The 18,913-nt window shown below is 40.7% G+C and overlaps 1 protein-coding gene across 1 annotated transcript; it reads right to left on the bottom strand.

The window, feature by feature from the left end:
* Positions 1-1,266: 1,266 nt before the first annotated feature.
* Positions 1,267-17,578, bottom strand: rps6ka6 (ribosomal protein S6 kinase A6). The gene is made up of 22 exons (XM_023328119.1): positions 17,169-17,578; positions 13,383-13,442; positions 13,193-13,309; positions 13,032-13,113; positions 12,861-12,941; positions 11,527-11,606; positions 10,721-10,827; positions 9,217-9,254; positions 8,864-9,006; positions 8,367-8,437; positions 8,128-8,216; positions 7,898-7,962; positions 7,381-7,483; positions 7,133-7,257; positions 5,865-5,987; positions 5,469-5,558; positions 5,203-5,361; positions 4,933-5,094; positions 4,747-4,823; positions 4,108-4,225; positions 3,800-3,940; positions 1,267-2,617 (listed from the first exon to the last, which is right to left on the bottom strand). The coding sequence occupies exons 1-22, from the start codon at positions 17,193-17,195 to the stop codon at positions 2,492-2,494; spliced, it is 2,184 nt and encodes a 727-aa protein (XP_023183887.1). The 5' UTR covers positions 17,196-17,578; the 3' UTR covers positions 1,267-2,491.
* Positions 17,579-18,913: the final 1,335 nt, after the last annotated feature.

Genomic DNA, 18,913 nt, shown 5'->3' with positions numbered 1-18,913 from the left:
TGTTCCTACAAGTCGGACCAAAGATCCTCAGATAAACTGAATTTTCACCTTCTCATTTCAGAGCCTTTGACCCGCTCTAACTTTTACATAATAGCAACAAGTGCAGATTAAGCAATTAATCTTTTCTTCCAGCCCAGACTCTGAAACCTTGATTTTCAGATAAAATACTGAGCTTGCTTTTACCTGTAAAGAGGACTTTAGTCCACAGCTCAACAGGGCAGCACTTTTTCTCCTTACCCAAAGTGAGACGCTTCTGGCGTCTGTTTCAGAAACATCTCATCGCCAGAAAAGTGTCTTTCCTGAGGATGTCTGCGGCAGACGGACATCAGTCAAGTCAGCATATGAATATATACTGTAGGTCATAATGTAACATTTAATCGCTCTTAATATTCAAAATTGTGGCATAAACTAAATTCTGGATATTCCTTAGATTCAAGCCAACAAAATATGATTGGAATCACATCATTTAAAGGGGACGTAGTATATAAAAATAAACTTTATACGCTGTACATCATGTTATAAAGTCATTCTTTCATCGAAAAGATGAAAGATCACACACCTGGAGTGTCGCTTTGATTCTTTCATGGATGTTTAGAGGAATCCTTGAATCTCCCGTGGCAACCATTCAGGGGTTCCTAAACCCTTGGTCTCATCGCGTGATGTTTTTGTGATGTTTCCATGGTGAGCTCAGAGCGCGCCGCCCTCACCCGGCTCCTTCAGACTAGCCAGCAGCAACTAGCAAACACCTGGTGGAACTGCGTATCTGCGGCGCTCGTGAACAGATGTAAACGGCAAAATGAGAAGCGTGTTGCGATGACTTCCTGAAGGCGGAGCTTCAGAAAGAGCAGGAGCTTCTTAAAGAGGCAGAGGCCCAATTTAAAGGCGTTAAATTAGGAGGTGAAATCTAATTTATGTTAAGTTTAATGTATACAGATTTTTAATAATCCAATAGTTACTTGATTTTGCTATAAAATGGCACCACATACCTGGAAAGACATAATACCTCCCATTTAATAAATCTTAGTTTCATTTTTTAAACTAACGTACTGATATAACCCAACATATTTCCACGACATTCAAACTTTACCTATACATTAGTGGCTAATTTTGTACATTTAGTTTTTGTTATAATTGTCTACAGGTAAATGTGTCACAAAATCTCCAGATTTAATGTCGACACCGACGGAGGATCTCCTCGAACCAGAACCGTCGCCGTGTCGACCGTCCGCCGCCCCAGCAGACTCAGAGTCAGTGAACGACAGCCGATGCATGTCCATATGATCTTTAATGTCAATATATACAGACCTTGAAAGAAAAAAATAGAATTTTAAAAATCAAATGAAATAAATACAATATCATACAATTTCCACAATGTCTTTTTGAAGAGATATCGATGGAAATATTTTTTTCTTGAATTCAGCCTCTGGTTCGACGGGGTGCGTCCCGTCCCCCCCAGAGAAATCCCTCCACCTCCACCACATGCTCTTCATCTTTATCATCATCAGACATGTTTACTTAGAGATATATATAGACATATTCATATATATATATATATATATTTTTATATATTTTCAAAACAAGTCTTTCTACTGTGATTATAACATCATATAACCTTCAAATTCTTGGTATTTTCATGTCTCCATCAGCAGCTTATGTCACCTTAACTGATACCTCTGCAGTATCACAAACATGAGTCAAATGGAAAGTTTTTAAAAGGGAAAATGAAACACAGGTTCGGTTCAAACATGCATTTATGTTCCCAAAAGTGCTGGTAAATGATTTCGATCCTGAGGGACTTTTGTTTCTCTCTCTTCTTCTTCTTCTCCTTTTAAATCTGCGACAAGCAGAAACTCCTCAATCATTTTAGTGGAGGAAACAGTTTGAACATGAACCTCGGTCAATATCATCTCGCCACCACCCTCAATTCATTCTGAAGGAAAATTAAAAACAACCGAGTTTGAGAGTGGGTGGGGGGGGTGGAGAAAGCAAACATGGGAAGGGCGCGGAAACCGAGGAGGATGAGTGACGATGAAGAGCAGTAGGGGGAGGGAGGGGGCACAGTTTGACGAAGCAGCTTTGAATCAGCCAATCACAGTGAAGGAGAACGTCAGCTGGTGTGTTTCTTCCCCGACGTGAGGAAGAGAGAATGGAAAGGCGAGGAGGGTAAGTGCATATGAAAGCTGTGGAAATAAATACAAGTCTGTCTCCCCAGCAGTAACAGGTGTGTGTGTCTCTGTGTGTGTGTGTGAGTCGTCTATACCTCTTTGGCCGACTTCAAGGTGTTATATTTTGTTGTGTTTTTTTTGTCTGCTCTGTGAGCGTTTTATCTGAGTGCTGGACGGGTCAAATAAATTATCTTTTGAAAACAGAGATGTCAGGGTTTGGACTGGCCAAGGCTCGGGTCTGAGTGTTTGCATGCTCCTGTGTGTTGGCGAGAGGGAGGCCAAGAACCTGGAGGATGAGCGTTTTCTCTCTGTGTGTGTGTGAGTGTCTACATGTCTGTTGAGGTGAGTTTCTTCATGCTGCGTCTCTGGGCTAAACTGGAAGCCGCCACGGGCTCCAGCACCGGCTGACTGGTCTTCTGACTCAGCGCTGAATAAGTTGCAGCCATGGCTCCCTGGGACGAAAGAAAAACAAGACGAGAACTATGAATAAGAAAAACCTGCAGATTTCTGTCCTTTTAGCCCATTTAAAATCTAAAAGGACTTTAAAAAATACTGACTTTATAGATATTTTACGGTGTTCAGGCTTTAGATATGACATCAAGAACGTAAGAAAGGAAGGACAAAAAATAAGAAAAAAAGAAAAGTAAAGCAAGAAAAAGAGGAAGAAAAGATACGGAGGAAAGCAACTATTAGATTTTATTTTATATTTTTTAAAAAATCCTGACCTTAGTTACCTTTTATAATACTCATCTAACCATGGAAAGCACTTAAAGCAAGACCCAAATTATGTACTGTTCACAGTATTCATATATGATTTTTTTTTTTTAGGGCTAATGCGATCAATCGGATTAATCGGCAACTAATCTAGTAATTAATCAATCGTCAGCTGGGGAATACAAGCTCAAAAGAAGGCCATTTGAAATAATTACTGCTCTAGTTATGCTGTTAAGTCAAACATAACCAAAATAAACAATCTGTACATTTTGCATTTAAGACAAAAACCGTTTTACTGTAAAAAAATAAATAAATTTAAGAAAAAAAAAAAAAAAAAAAAAAAAAAAAAAATATATATATATATATATATATATATATATATATATATATATATATATATATATATATATATATATATATATATATATGAAAAATACTTTAAATATTAATAAACATTGTGCTGTAAGTATGTTCTACTCAGAACTCCAAAAGTAGTCAGATCAGGACAAAATAGTCAAAATTAGTGAAGTGGAAGGAAAATGATCTGTGAATTTTGTTTGGTTTTTTTTCTAAGCAATTAAAAATCTGAAAAGTGCAGCAGGCATTTTTATTTCACCTCCTGAGTCGATGCTTTGTAGAACCATCGTTTGCTGCAGTTGCACCTGCACATCTTTTTAAATTTGCCTGGACGAACTTTGCACATCTAGAGGTTGACACCCATCCCTCTGTGCTCAATAACTCATGCTCCATCAGAAACCTCAACTGACTGGACCACTCCGCCACATGACCATCATTTAACGACGCCTGTCGCTCCTTCATTATGTTTCGGATCGTCGTCCTGCTGGTAGCCGAACCTCCACTGATGCTGCCGAGCCGAGAAACGCTCCGTCGGCCAATCAGCCGAGGCGCTCCGGACTCACCTTGACGAGGTGCGGGGCATCGTGGCGCGTGAGCTGGAAGTGCGGCAGGCTGTCTCTGCACGTGATCCAGGAATGCTTCAGAACCTGCTCGGCCGTGTATCGCTGGTGGGGGTCGACGTGGAGCATGTGGGACAGCAGGTCCTGCAACGGCAACAGCTCAGTCGGCACGGTTTACGGTTAACGACCTGTTCCGACGGCGCTTCCCCCTCCGTTAACGGAAAGAGTTCGTCGAGTCAGCAAATCAGAACAGTAAAATATGGGAAATAAATTGGATTTGAGAAGGAGAGGAATCCTTCCAGTCGGTGTACCTTGGAGGAGTCCGATACGGTATCCCAGTTTCCACCGGTCAAAGAAAACTTCCCCGATCCTATCCGCAGAAGAATCTCCTCCGGTGTGTCATTTGGCCCGTTAGCGAACGGAGTGTACCTGAACGCCACGAACGGAAAGTTATCTCTTTAGAAAAGTCACTTTATAACGACTCGTTTCACACAGCCATGCACAGCGAGTGATTATTTCGTGGCCGTGAAACAAACTTCCAGAAAACTGCCAAACAGCCGAAACGCCGAGTTCCTTTAAATCACCTGTTTAGATCTGCTTTGGAAGCACAACAAATGAAACATTGACCAACATGTTGGACGTGTGTTGATCATTGTGATAACTCCTCAAAATGTAACCGTAAGTTGTTTTTATGGCTTTTTTTATTTTTGTGTTTTCGGGATGTAAAGAACTGCCTGATCGCTGAAATGTGCCGCACAAATAAACTTGATTGAACTCTTCTGCTTGGTTTATGCTCCAATATAAGATTCTATTTTCATCATATCTAGGTTATTTACACATTGACACATTTGTATTATTTTATTCATCTCATCTTTTAATTGGTGCTAGCAGTTTTTAAGGCATTCCATTTAAAATGCTGGTTTGTGTAGGAGTAATTGAATCCCTCTTACCCTGCCAACATGGTGTACAGAAGAACTCCTAGACTCCATATATCACAGGCGGCATCATAGCCTTGTCGCATTAGTACCTTTAAGGAACAGAAGAACAACAACGCGTAGGCAAAACGGATATATTTATACCAGATTTACTTACCAAATTTAAATCCCACGTTCTGGGAGAGCTACTGGTTTTCTCACCTCTGGTGCCACAAAGTTAGCCGTGTAGCAAGGGGTCAGCAGCAGCCCGTTTCCTCCTCGGAGCTGCTTGGCAAACCCAAAGTCACAGATCCTGATGGAGTCGGGATTCCCGGAGTCGTCCATGTAGAGGATGTTGCTGGGCTTCAGGTCTCGATGTACCACCTGAGGAGAAGCAGGAGATCGTACACGACGAGTCAGAACACCCCCTCCGTTTATATATGCGCGTGTGTATGTAGGTGTGTGTGTGTGTTTGCTAAAGTGCTGCCTCACCCCTTGGCAGTGGAGGTAGTCGACGGTCTTTGTGATGGTGTAGAGCACAGCGCTGGCCTCTCTTTCGGAGAAAAACTTCTGCCTGAGGATCCGGTCCAGCAGCTCCCCGCCCTTCATCAGCTCAGTCACCAGGTACACGTACCTGTCCTCGTCGTACACCTGCAACACACACACACACACACACACATCAGGAGATTGGTTTTTTTAAATTTAAATGTATATTTTTATTACAAACGCTTGACAGTTCACAGGTAATTGTTACCGACATCTTTCAGAGTGATGATGTTGGGGTGCTGTCCGTATCGCATCAGGATTTCAATCTCCTCTGAGGGGTCCCTCTTACTTTTATCAATGATCTGGAGGGAAACAAATAAAAAAAAAAAAAACAGAAGTGAGTTAGTTTCAAGGCTAGAAAAAATAATAATAATAATAAAAAACAACATTTTCTTTAAGCAAATTCAAACGGAAAAACAAATGCAAAGCTAAATCCACACTGCCCTCTGCTGGCGGTCCAACCAGATTCAACATCACAGGTTCGACTACAAAAAGGTTCAAACATTTAAACTCACTAAAGCAGCTTCCCGGAAACACTGATTGCATTGATGCCGTTACAAAAGAGCCTGAATAAAAACCAAAAGTAAAAGCAAGTCATGAAATGCTACCTTCACAGCATAATCGGCTCCAGAAACCCTGTGCACGCAGCGCTTGCAGATGGAGTACGAGCCGACTCCGATGTCTTCCTGGAGCTCGTACAGATCGGAGAACTTGGTGGAGCCCCCGTGCACCTGCAGCAGACAGACGGACGGCAGCGAAGTTTAGATTTAGATACATGCAGCCATAACCAAGGATAAGGGAATAGTTGCTCCAACGCCTGGATATAAGATACCAACGCTCCTCTGACGGCTGATGAGCAATAAAATGATGAGGATATCTCATGAGTTTACATCTGTTACAAACAAGATTTTTAATAACTTATCACGTGAACAAACACATCCACGCGTGATACTTATATAATGGGAAACACAGCAATCGGAAAATTTTGTTGTTTGTTTTGACACTATCCGAATATCGTAATGGAAACACGGCTGCTGTTTCACTACAGCAGCCTAATTCAATTCATCCAGGTATTCAGTGCACAATATGAATAATTTATTAGAAGACTTCTGTTGGGCTTGGCTCTGTAACGATCACACCACAAACAACCTCAATAGCGTTTACAACAGGAATGTGATGCCATGACAACGATTCCAAACATGCAGTCATGGTGAACGGCTGACATCAAAGCATGTCGATACGTTGGAATGGCCTAGTCAAAGTCCAATTGAAAATCATTGCCAAGATTTAAAAGAAAAAAAATGCTGAGACAGAGAAAGTATTGACACGAGAGTTGAACGAATCCGCAAAGCACACTTTTCAGATTTGAACGAGTGAAAGAAAGGAAATCGGTGTATTTTTCTGCTGCTAGACTAATGCAATTACCATTACTAGCAAATGTGTCCTACACTGCAAAAACACAAAATATTACCAAGTATTTTTGTTCCAGTTTCTATGGAAAATATCTTACTTCGCTTGAAATAACAGAAAACCAACTTACGACTAACTTTTCAGCAAGATATAGGAGCATGTTTTAAGAAAATAATTCCTTAATATTGATGAAAAAGCACTAATGCCACTGGCAGATTATTTCACTAAAACCATGTGACAAATATCTTGTTATAAGTGAATTAATCTGCAGATTAATAGTATTGCTTTTTCATCAATACTAAGGAATTATTGACTTAAAACCAGCTTGCTTTTCTTGCTGAAAAGTTCCTTCTAAGTTCATTTTGCCTTATTCCAAGTGTAGTGAGACATTTTCACTGGGATCTTGTGCTTTTTCCAGTGCAGCTTACTCAAGCGGAGGTGTGACAGAGGACCTGTGGGCGTTCACCTGAACTATGGGGAGAATGCTGAGCAGCGGGGAGCTCTTGTTCTCGTCCATCGGAGCCGGAGCGACGAAGCTGAAGCCTTTGAAGAGTTGGTGGGCATTGGCGCTGGGTGGGATGCCCGGGGAGTCTGAACACACAGAAACCACCCGTCACACGGACAGACAGCCGGTAAAAGCGTTTCCATGGCTACAGGAGCGGCTTCTCGCTTAAAAAAAAATATAAAAAAATTTAAAAATTTGGACGTGTGTACCTTTAGGCGTTTTTGCAGTGAACTCGGGGTCGAAGCAGAAAGTGTCGTCCGGTTTACCAGCTGCGGGTTTGAACGGGGGCTGGAGTTCTCTTCTGAACAGTTTCTGGTTGGAAACACACACACACACACACACATTAACACAAGTCAAACCCTAACACATGCTGGATGGAGAGTGAGAACATGCGCTCAAGAGAAGTCAAGCGCTCTCGCAGATTAACCCCTCCAATCCCCTGAACGGCTAACACCGGCCAATAGCGTCCCGCCGGCTCTTAAACGCTCACACAAGGCTATTAGTGCACACACAGCGAGAACTGGACTGCTGCCCAGACTCCCCCCCACACACACACACACATAAAAAAAACCTAGCTCCTGTGGCCAGCACTGATGGCTACTGGTTATGAAGCCAAACGATTGGAAGGTGTGAAGCCTCAACAGAAGCTGCAGAGTGGTGTGTGTGCTCGTCTGTGTGGGATTGTGAGAAACATGAGCGAGGGTGTGTGTGTGTGTGTGTGCTCACATTCCAGTCGATGGTGGAAAAGAAAGCGTGCCGTTTGATCTCCTCCACTCCATCGGGCCCGGCCCCTAAAGACACAAATCATTTTGGTTCAGTTAACCTGAATTCATTATTAGTTTTCTTTATTTCTCTCTCTCTCTCTCTCTCTGGTCGTCTGCATGTTGTTTTACCTGGATGCTAAATAGTCAACAACCTGCAGCTAAGAGCTTCGTGTCAACAGTCGGCCTCCTTACCCAGTCTGTTAGCGGGGTTGCGTTTAAACAGCATTCGCAGCAAACTCTGGGCTTCCAAACTTAGGAACTGTGGCATTCCCAACTTAGCTCTGAGTGGGAAGAGAAACACGGAGCAACAAGTGAACGTGGGCAACGAGAGAGGCAACGAGAGGAGGCAACCGACGTTCGCTACCTACAAACTCCGCACATTCACAACGTGCCGTTACGCAAGTCGGAGCGTGACACGTGGAAGGACTCACTTGAGAATCATGTTCATGGTCTCGTTCCGGTCTTTCCCTTGGAAAGGTAACGTCCCCGTTAGCATCTCAAACTGCAAATAAACATTTAAAAACCTGAATTAGATTTTTTTTTAAATGTGCAGAATACTCACTTTGTCATTTTAAGATACCAAACTTCATTGTGTTTTTGTGAGAGTTGGTGAGACAGGTCAGTAAAAAAGTAGCGCAAAAATGTAAAAGGGATGCAAAAAGAGAAAGTTTACTTTGCACGTTTACAGACTGGGACTTGCCGATAAATTGATTTTAATCCATTGACTAACATTTTTTGTAAGATTTCATTTTTGGAAATTTTGTAGCCCCCTGAGTGTTAATAATGTTTAGGGTTATTTTCCTGATGGAAGATATCTGTGGCTGTAACTTGACAGAAAGTGAAACGGATCACACGTTTGTGTGGAACATTAATAGGAAGTGAATAAAAACACATCAAGTCATGAAGCGATTCTGGCGAGCTGACGCACCATAAGGACTCCCAGAGACCACCAGTCTGCGCTCTGCGTGTGTCCTCTTCTGTTGACCACCTCAGGGGCCATATACTCCACCGTACCACAGAAGGAATACGCCTTCTTATCAGCATCGACTGACTCTTTACTCAAGCCAAAGTCTGCACAGAAAGGAAATAAAATAAGGGGGAAAAAAGATATTATTTTGTTTTTGTACCAACAGGATCAAATCTGCATTAGGTCTTGGATAATATCTGACACCAACAGAATTGATGCAGTGTTTATAAAAGTAAGAAATTGCCAACTTAAGCATATGGTTGATAAACACTTCTAAACAAGATGTTACGCATACGGAGTTCAACAAGGCGTACCTGTTAACTTTATATGTCCTGCCTCATCGAGTAAGATGCTGAAAGAGAAGTTATGACACGGTTCAGCTTCAAATATCCATTTTTCAGGAGAAGCTCTGAAGAAACAACACGCAGTTTCCTTTTGTGTAAAACACTTGACACGCAGCAGACCTCGTAGTTGAGAGTTTTTCTTTCGCAGAGTTCTGACAGATCAGAGAGCTACACTTCAACTCGCATTGAAAGGAACTAAAATAAAAACTTTTTCAGCAAATTCTGCTGAAAACAGCACCAACACAAGCTCCTTATAGGTCTGTTTATCACTAACTTGCAGCTTTTAAAGAGACATTTAATCCAGGTTTTTCATCCTGGAATCAAGATACAACAAATTATTTGGGAAATTGTTCAAATTTAGAGCTCGGTGCAAACGTTTGAATCCATTACAAGTTTCTTACGAACCACGCAGAGTAAAAAAAAAAATGTAACGCAAGTTTCCACTCTCGAAGATTAAAACTTCAATTTGTAAAGAACACTTAACACCCAAACTGGAAGACAATTTAAATATCCAAAATAAAACACGACAACCAAAATCACTAAATCAAACAGAAATATATATTTTTAAAAAAACACACAAATAACCAAAACCATAAAGATTGTAAACAAAATTGCCTTTCAATGATCAAACTGGAAACGTTTGAGCTCATTTGAATTTATCATGCCATGAACTGACTGATTGCTTATTGTGACAGAAAGAAAAATGTTAAGGACGGAGAGGGCAACAACATTAAAAACCCTCCAATGTCAACATGTAGAGCCTCAACTTCTGACACTGAAATCATTAATACATCTGACATATTCTGTGTCTCATTCTAAATAACCTAAATTTATTTAGAGATTGACATAGATATAAAAAATAGATATAAAGAGATAGAGAGAGAAAACCTGAAATCCAAAAAAACAGAACAAAAAAGTTAACTTTACCATTACTGGTTCAGTTTCAAGGAGAATTAAGCCGTTACTTTGCAAAAACTGCTAACATCAAATATTAAGAAGCAGTGATTTAATTTATGCGATTCTTTATCTATAATTCTGACCATATGCGGAATTGTGAAAACTTGATGGAAATTCAAAACTGTGCATTACTTGATTTTATTTTTTAATCATCCAAGTTATGCACCGTGTCATCGTTCCATTCTGAGAATACCACTTTAATATAATGTGGCATAAAAGGCCTATGACTAGTGTATGCAAAGTTCCCACTGGCACTAAATATTCAGAATAAAATATTCATTGTAAAGATAGAAAAACCGAGTAAAAAAAACTAATTCAATCAGCCAAAAAAAAAAGAAAAAGAAAAAGTAAATATATATAATAAAAATACAAGTATTCTAGACTGAAACAGTTTCCGAATACAAAATTTCAAACACTTTCAAATTAAATTATCAGTAACCTGAGACATATAAGGCAGTATAATGGGTATGTGGTGCAGTTCAGGTGTACATGCAAACAGGCCAGAAATCATTCATACTTCTCTGGCTTGAGATCTCTGTAAACTATGCCCAGGTTGTGCAGATGGTCGAGGGCCAGAGCCAGCTCTGCAAGGTAGAATTTCACATCTTCCTCTGTAAACATAACCTAATAAGAACTGGAAAGATTTACTCTCTGAACTCCAAGGAGAAATTCAGCAGCAAGAGTGAAAACACACAAACAAAATCAACATTGAGCAGCAGTTGTCACAAAACGGGCAATATGGTCACAACATCGACATTTCGGAGAGGCGACACGACACGACGGCGCCGCCGCGTTGTTTGTAAGACGAGGTCGATCTGGAGATCGGACGCTCGTTGTTTGAGAGCTGAGAAAGGCATCAGGAGAGAGTCGTGCTGAGCTGGTAAGTGACCAGCATCTGCTGATGTAAACGCATATCTACAGTACGTGCCCAGAAAAAGAGTCCGCTTCCAAGACATGATTTGAAAATGTACAGGCAGTCAGAAAAACAGTCGGGGACAAATGAGTTGGCAGCACTCACGCTCGTATAATAAGGATAAAAAAAATAAATACATTTTAAAAAGCAAAGCACGCTAAATCTACACCAGCTCAATTTGTAGCTGTCATCTAAACTCCTCTGGGTTTAAGAATGAGCATCGAGGCATCTGCTGTGCTGATTTTACACAAACATGACTCGGAAATAACCATGTATTATTCACAATTCTTGCTTGTTTTTCTTGGAAAGAAAAACAAGATGAAATAAGAAGAAAGTTTTTAAGGCTTCAATCAGAAAACGGAGCAAAGTTAACAGCAAAAGTAAATACAGATATTTATGAATGAGCTTACCTCTTTGGATAAGCGAGTGAATACATCCCCTCCCCTGAGAAAGTCCAGTATTAAATACAATTTCCCTTCTGTCTGAAAGGCTGCAGAGGTAAAAACAAATGCATACAAAAATATCAACTGAAGTGCTCAATAACTGCTCAACAGCCTCCAAAACATTTTAATGAAATATACTGAAAAGGATAAGAAAGGTTTCAGTGACCGTCAGCAAACTTAACCTGAGTCTGATAGTATTATCCGGGTGCTGTGGATCAAATGTAATTGATTAAGTTTGCTGGTTTGATCCTTTTGGAGCTTATATGTTTCTTAACAGAATGCCAAGTAGGAAAGAAAACAGCAATGATCTTTTCTTATCCTTTTCTTATCCAGGAAGCAATTCCTGTTGACAAGGACTCTGGCAACAGCTTCCCAAACATGCTGAAGTCCAGCATTCCAAACATTTAAAAGACGGTCACTATAATTCAAATTTCATCAAATTTCAGACAATACCAGGCTCAGAGAAATTGCTTGAAGGCCAATAACTACATGTAGGGTGTCTGCAGGCTTCAATAAGTCAAATTAAATATTTTTAAAGACCTTTCTGATGCCACCTGGATGAAATTTAAGACAACAAAAAAAATATATATAATTACAGAGGGTGATTGGGGAATTGTGCTGCGTTACACTGCATGTCTGTCTACAGCCTTAAGTATCTTTATGAAAACAAATATCTCTGCCACGTTGTTTTTAAAAAACAAAAACATGCGGTTTCAGAAAAATTTTCATCCACATGAACTCGCACAAATACACCAATGAGTGTTTCAAATATGCCACACCCATAGAGGGCAGTGTAGCACAAAGCTGAAACCTATCAGCCAATCAGATTGCTTCAAAACAACCATGACTTCCTGTTGAGAATTAAACAGATAAATAGGTTGAAGTACTTTTTAAATAGAGTATTTGAATATAAAGTTAATAAAACACAAGACATTGTCGATTGGGAGTCGTGTCAAAGCAAGTACGTGGATATATTAGCGCAATGTTTGTTGCAAACCGTAAATTTCAGTTTTCTCATTTACACACGCAAACACAAATACAGAGTTTTCTCAAATTTCCAGCTTTTATAAATAATCATTTTAGGTGATGTTAAACTAAAGGTAAATTGTTCTCGTGTGGATGAAAATGCATAAAACCGTTTCAGTTTTCCCAGATATCCATCTATGTATGGACTAAGCAGAAAACATCATTTTCAAGTTGCTACTGCTAAAGGTGGTGAACAGTTCGGGTCAACTTAAGTTTCTCCCATGACAGAACCGACTAGCTTTACTCTCATAAGTGTAGACTTGTCTGTTTCTTACCATAGTGCAATTTCACTATGAAGGGATGATTAACTTCCACTAAAATGTCTCTTTCCATCTTAGTGCGAACTCTGTCCCTGACTGGAGAGACGAACAGAACATACTTAGAAAAAAATCAGCAAAAAAGTCAACTTTTTTTTTTCTGCTGCGATACGACAAACACGGCATTACCTTTCAAAGATGCTTTTTTTAGTACTTTCATTGCATATAACTGTCCACCATCTGGACCCACGATCTTTCGGACGAGAAACACCTGAAAGCCAAAGAGAAAACACTCAAAGAGGGAGGCAGACGTCAGCTCTGACAGAAGCACTCTTGATTACTTTCCTTACCTTGCCAAAAGAGCCCTGACCGAGGACTTTAAGGAGCTCAAACTGAGACGGATCCGCTTTCTCACAGCCCTCTTTCACATGATGGGTGATGGGAATCTCTTTATACGTGCCGTCTTCCTGCGCGAACGATATCGGGATGAGACGAAAACACTCGCACACGAGGGGTGGAAGGTGCGCCGCCGCTACTTACACAGTGTGAGAAAGACTCTTCCTCCTCCATTGGCTCGTCCATGATCTGATGTCCATTGACCTGCGGCCAGATCAGCAGAAAAAGTTCATCAGCCCCGTCGACAGCAGCGGACGACTTCTCAAAGCCTGCTCATCGTTGTTTTGTTAGTTTTTTTTTGTTTTTTTTTTTTGTCGGGGGCGAGAATATGACTGCAGCTGCCGCACGCCCACTCGCATGATGGAAGATTGAACAGATGAAATCGATGAGTCACATGCGATACGGCCGCGCTTTTAACTCCTCAAAACCGAGGCTGTATTTGTTGTCAAACAGTATGGAGTCCATTCTTTAATCTGGCCCAGCTGTCTGGCTCCCGTCCGGGCCCCCGTAAAGCCCCTCGGTATTAGCAGTCTGGCTTAATCCCCGGCCGGCGCAAAAACAACACCCCTGACCGGCCACGCTCGGCCTCGACTCGCTGCAGCTCCTTCTGCTCATGATGAAAACATGGGAGTTTTATTTTTCTGCTTCAGTTTACTCATATTTACAAAAAGGAGGAGTCTGTCTCCTTTCTTCACTGAAAAAAATGAAATAAAATAATTTTAGAAATAAACGCAACAAATCAGGAGCCGGGTGAAAATCAAGCACAACAAGAAAACTCTACCAGAATAATATCACCGTCAACATTTCACCATCAACATTTCACCTCAGCCTCAGCATTGTGTACTGATGTGCTTGTGTGCGCTGAATTCCAGCAAGGCTCTGAAGAGGGAGAATGAGTCATAGCCGCTACGTGAGCCCACTCAGTGGGCGGAGCCACCGGCATACACTCTTGTGCATCCAACACAACGGAGGCCAGCGGAGCACGTTTCAGCCGCAACGGTGCAAAACATCCAGATTATCAAAAGGTGAACCCGTCTGAACCCAGCAAGGCGCTGGAACAGACTCCAAAAAGGAGAGAAGAAGAAGAAAAAAAAAAAAACAACCACCTTGGTGCGACCGGTTAAGATGTAAACATCCAGGCCCGGACAGAAAGCCTGGGCAACGCTTGTGTCATAATTCACACATTCACTCCCACCTTTGCTGTGGCTCATCGCGGCTCGCAGCCCACACTCGCAGCGCTCTGAGCCTTTTTCAGCCCCCCTTTCACAGCGTCGCAAAGACATCTAATCTTGAATTCACAAAGATAAATAAAAGCTAAAAGTGATACAAAGTGAATTGAAGAGGATGGATACTCAAAGTTTAGAATAGAAAAGTGATCCCTCATATATCAGTGAATCGCTGCAGATTTAAGTCCCAAAGGTCATCAGCGATTGGCTGAAATAGTGAAAAGTCACTTATTAAATGATGCATCTACTGTAAGTTTTGGACAAATGCTTTGATATATAAATAGGAGTCAATAATAAACAATAGGATGTTTTTTTAATATTTTTTACATTTGGTAGTTTTTTGTTATTTATTTCCAGCTTCTGGACAAAGTTCAATTAAAATCTACTTTTATTTTTTTTAAATTGTGATGGATTTACATACACTAGATCAGGGAAGGAGACATTTTTATTTTGCATGTAAAAAAAAATGACCAAAATAGTTATGCTTCTTATAATGAGATTTAGTATTGATCATATCTCTAAATTTAAATGAATGATTAACTACTGACAATATTACCAGTAGTGGCTTTTGGCTTTTTTCTCCACTGGTTGTGTAAATATCATCAACTGGAAAATATGATTAAATGAAGTTACTGTGTGCAGCTTAGTGACATCAATCATAGTTTTTTTTTTTTTTTTAAAGTAAATGGTGTCTTAAAGAAGCCCGTTTCAAATGGGAATTTTTCTCTAAGTTCAAAACCAGTAGTTGTTTGTGACGCCCAGTCACAGCCATACAGTTACTTAAAAAAGTGGTAAGAAAAAGTTGTTTTTTAACTCATCATTTTTTATCATTATATCAATAGCAATACTAAACATTATGCTAAAATTCAAAGCCCATATTACCCACCCTTTCTGTCAAGCGTCTATAATCTAACCCAGAATAGTCCTGAGACTATAAAAAAAAACTCAGAAATGATAACCTGGGCATACAAAAAAACAAAAGAGCAGTGAGGAAGGTGCGCTACTTTTTAAGAAATTCAGATACATCTCTTAGGATAATAGAAAAAGCAGTGAACATTTTTCCACAATATATTCTATACCAATCCGGATTTTGATGACTATAAAATCATTTACTTTTCAAAACTGTAGGAACTACAGATGAATTGATCACTTTTTGCTGTCAATTTGATTTGTTATTTTGAGCTGACAGATAAGAGAAAGTGTGCAACTTTTTCTCTTATTTGTAGTAAACCTGTAGTAGTCTTGCATCCATAACATAAAATAATAATAATAATAATAATAATAATAATAATATATGTTCCTCACCTTTATGTGATTTTTATGAAGTCAGAGAATTGCAACTTGCAACTCTTTGGTTGCAAGGTCAAAAATAGTGGGAGTAGTTAGCTTAGCTGAGTTTAATTAATCAGAGTAAAAACTTATCTGAATCTGAATTTGTCTTGAAGATTAAGGAAACGTTTTAGAAACTTAAAGAAATCAGAACAATAAACAGAAAATCTTTGACTCCTCAACCGTAACAAGCAGACGATTATGGTAAAAGAAAGAATGGAAGAGGCTGCTCTAATCATAATGTGGCTTTAAACCCCTCACCGTCAGTCAGTCAGACATTATTGGACTGGAGGTACGAAGAACAATCCCCGAGATAAGCAGGTTCAGGACTGTGGAGATGGTTCTGCTTCACTTGGAAACCGTCCTTATCTTCAAAAAATATGCAATCACACACTAAAACAAACCAAAGTTGTGACAGTGCATGAATTTAGACGTGTTCTTACATCTAATCATAGGAGTCACCAGTGAAATTTAAAGGGAGATTTCAATTCAATTACTGCATGTGAAACTATATCGAACTAGTTGTTCAACAGCTTTATATACATTTCGGAAAAGTTGTCTCGTTGTCATTATTTTAAAGATACTCGAAAGAATTGCCTCAAATTATAGGTTAAACTTAAAAACTGGTTCATCTCCTTAAAATAACTAATAGTTTGTGATTTTTAGCTGAGGAAGCGCTGACTTTTATTTTAAATCCCCATGATTTCACACATGACTTTAACATGTTATAATTGTTTGCAACCGTTTCATATATTCATACAATCTCGGCATTATTTGATAGCCATGTCATTCCTGTTGACAAACCAACGCTAAAGTTGTATAGCAGTCTGATTAAATGCCGGACAGAACCGCAAACTAAAAACACAAACAAACAAAAAACACAAAAGCTGGATCAAAAAGTTTATTTTATATGAACGACACACTTAATTAGCCCGTAATTACTTATTTTACGGGGTTTTGTTCATAACTTGTCACTAACTTTCAAGGCAACAAGAAATTAGCCAACAAGCTAGCAAATGCTAATGCTAAATGCGCTCTGCTAGCTATGAAGTAAACTCCCCCAGAGCTGTTAAAACAGCAACAAATGCCAAAATGAAGCGCCTGTTTGAATGGATAGAAACCGCAGCTGGTGCATGAAGGTAAAAAATTATCCGTGAAAGTCCAAACAGACTGTCGCGAAACAAACATGCGGCGTCGGAGCGGTTGGATTAAATATAACCAGCTGTTAGCCCGAGCTAACGCGTTAGCATGCATCACAGTGCGCTGCAAATCGTGACGCCAGCACCAGCACAACACGGCTAACTCAACTGGACGTCACAGCGCCAAAAACAATGCCGATAAGATTGGTATGCAAAGCACGCATTTGTCCACTCACCTCGCTGCTAACGCTGTTTACCTCCATCTTGTGCCAGGATTCCTCTCTCCAAGTCTAAGGCATCGTAGTCGACCTAGACCCCCTCTCCACGCTGCATGTCTTCCCCTCTCTGTGGACGTCCGCGCGGCTTGCTCTGCTTCGCTGTCCGGGGGCCCTGGGTCGAGTGGCTGCGGACCGCTGTCGGGAAGGGATGCGAGCTCGACGCAGGGGGGAGTGTTGGTGTCGCCGACAGGATCATAAGCTCGCAGAGAGCACCGCTCACCCTGCCATGGAGATGCGAATATGGCGGCTACTGTGGTACCTGACCGTCGGTGAATGAGAGTTTATTGACGTATATTATGACGCAGCTCAGTTAAGGATTTCCCCCAGTCCAAAGCAGAGCAGCAGCTCTCCAGACTGAGAGGAGGGGAGCGTGGATGCGCTGCTGCTGCGGGGGGGGGGGGGGCGGGGGGGGTTTGGTGCCGTGTGTCACACGCTGTGAATGACACACGCACACATCCGGTGGACGGACGTCTTGGCTTGCGACTGAAATGGAAGTCGCCCCGCCGTGACATGCGAGGAGTCCCACGAATTCCTGACGCAGATTTCGACGGGTTCCCACGGTTCCGAGCTGTGTAAGTTGATTGTTTCAAAGCGGGCGCAGCGTAAGCTCGCCCATGCCTAATTTAGGTGGGAAGTAAGAGGCTTTAAGGCTCATCCACTTTCCCTCTTCAGCGCTCCCACCCACCAGCAGCGGCCTCGTTAAGTGAGGTGAGACACGGGGACACGCTGAATACTACAGGCCTGCATTTGTAAACAAATGGCTGTTTCGGCTCTGATGCTGAGACACACCCAGACATAATCGAGGAAACCCCTCGCGTGAACTTAAGATATTAAAATAAACGTATACCCTATTCAGCATAATCTCCCACTAAACAAATCTGTTCAAATATGCCATTGTTTTCATCTATAAATTCTTTAGGCCGGTCAGTTTTTATTCACTTCCTGTTTCAGTGCGCTCTAAAAGTGACTCTAAGCTGCTCTTCAAAATGGACAACACTAGAAAACGTGTTATTCAAGTAAGGCAAGATGTGCGTCAATCTTTTACCTTCCTCGCGTTTATTGTCAGGGTGGTAATTAAAATGCCTTTGAACGTGAAACAAGCTTAACTTGCTGAAATTCAAGTTGAGTTGGATGGTAAGGGAAGAAAGAAAAACGTTCTTACGGGACACTGGGGTAAAGTTTTGGCGTTCCATGGTCATGAATCTAAACCTTTGGAGTTTGTTAAACTCCTCTTGAACTTAACAGGAAGTGTGTAATTTGCTCACATGGTGGTAAGACTGGATCTTTGTGGCAACAGACTGCCAAGGAAGGTTTGGAATGATGAAAAAGGATAAACATGTGGATTTAAACACCTTCTTTTCCCCATTGTTGACTATGATGGGGGATCCTATCAATAGACCAATAGGAGTCTGAAAACCTAGAGGCATCAGCCAACCAGTAAACTTGCCTGGATCTGCATTTAGGCACCATTCCAGACTTGAATAGACTTGAAAAGGCAAAACTTAGAATCAAATCTTACTTTGTTACTCTACTATGTTTTCATGGTGTAAAGCTATTTGAACTGCTTTGTTGGTGAAAGATGCTACACAAATAAATAAACTTGACTTCTGTGGTTTCAGTTTGATTGAACTAGTAATCTACAAAAAAAAAAAATAATAATAAAAATAAATTCTAACAAAAGGTTAATATCACTGATATTGTTT

The sequence above is a fragment of the Xiphophorus maculatus genome, chromosome 23, assembly GCF_002775205.1.
Source record: "Xiphophorus maculatus strain JP 163 A chromosome 23, X_maculatus-5.0-male, whole genome shotgun sequence".
Classification (NCBI taxonomy): domain Eukaryota; kingdom Metazoa; phylum Chordata; class Actinopteri; order Cyprinodontiformes; family Poeciliidae; genus Xiphophorus; species Xiphophorus maculatus.
This window is presented reverse-complemented; position numbering and strand designations above follow the sequence as displayed.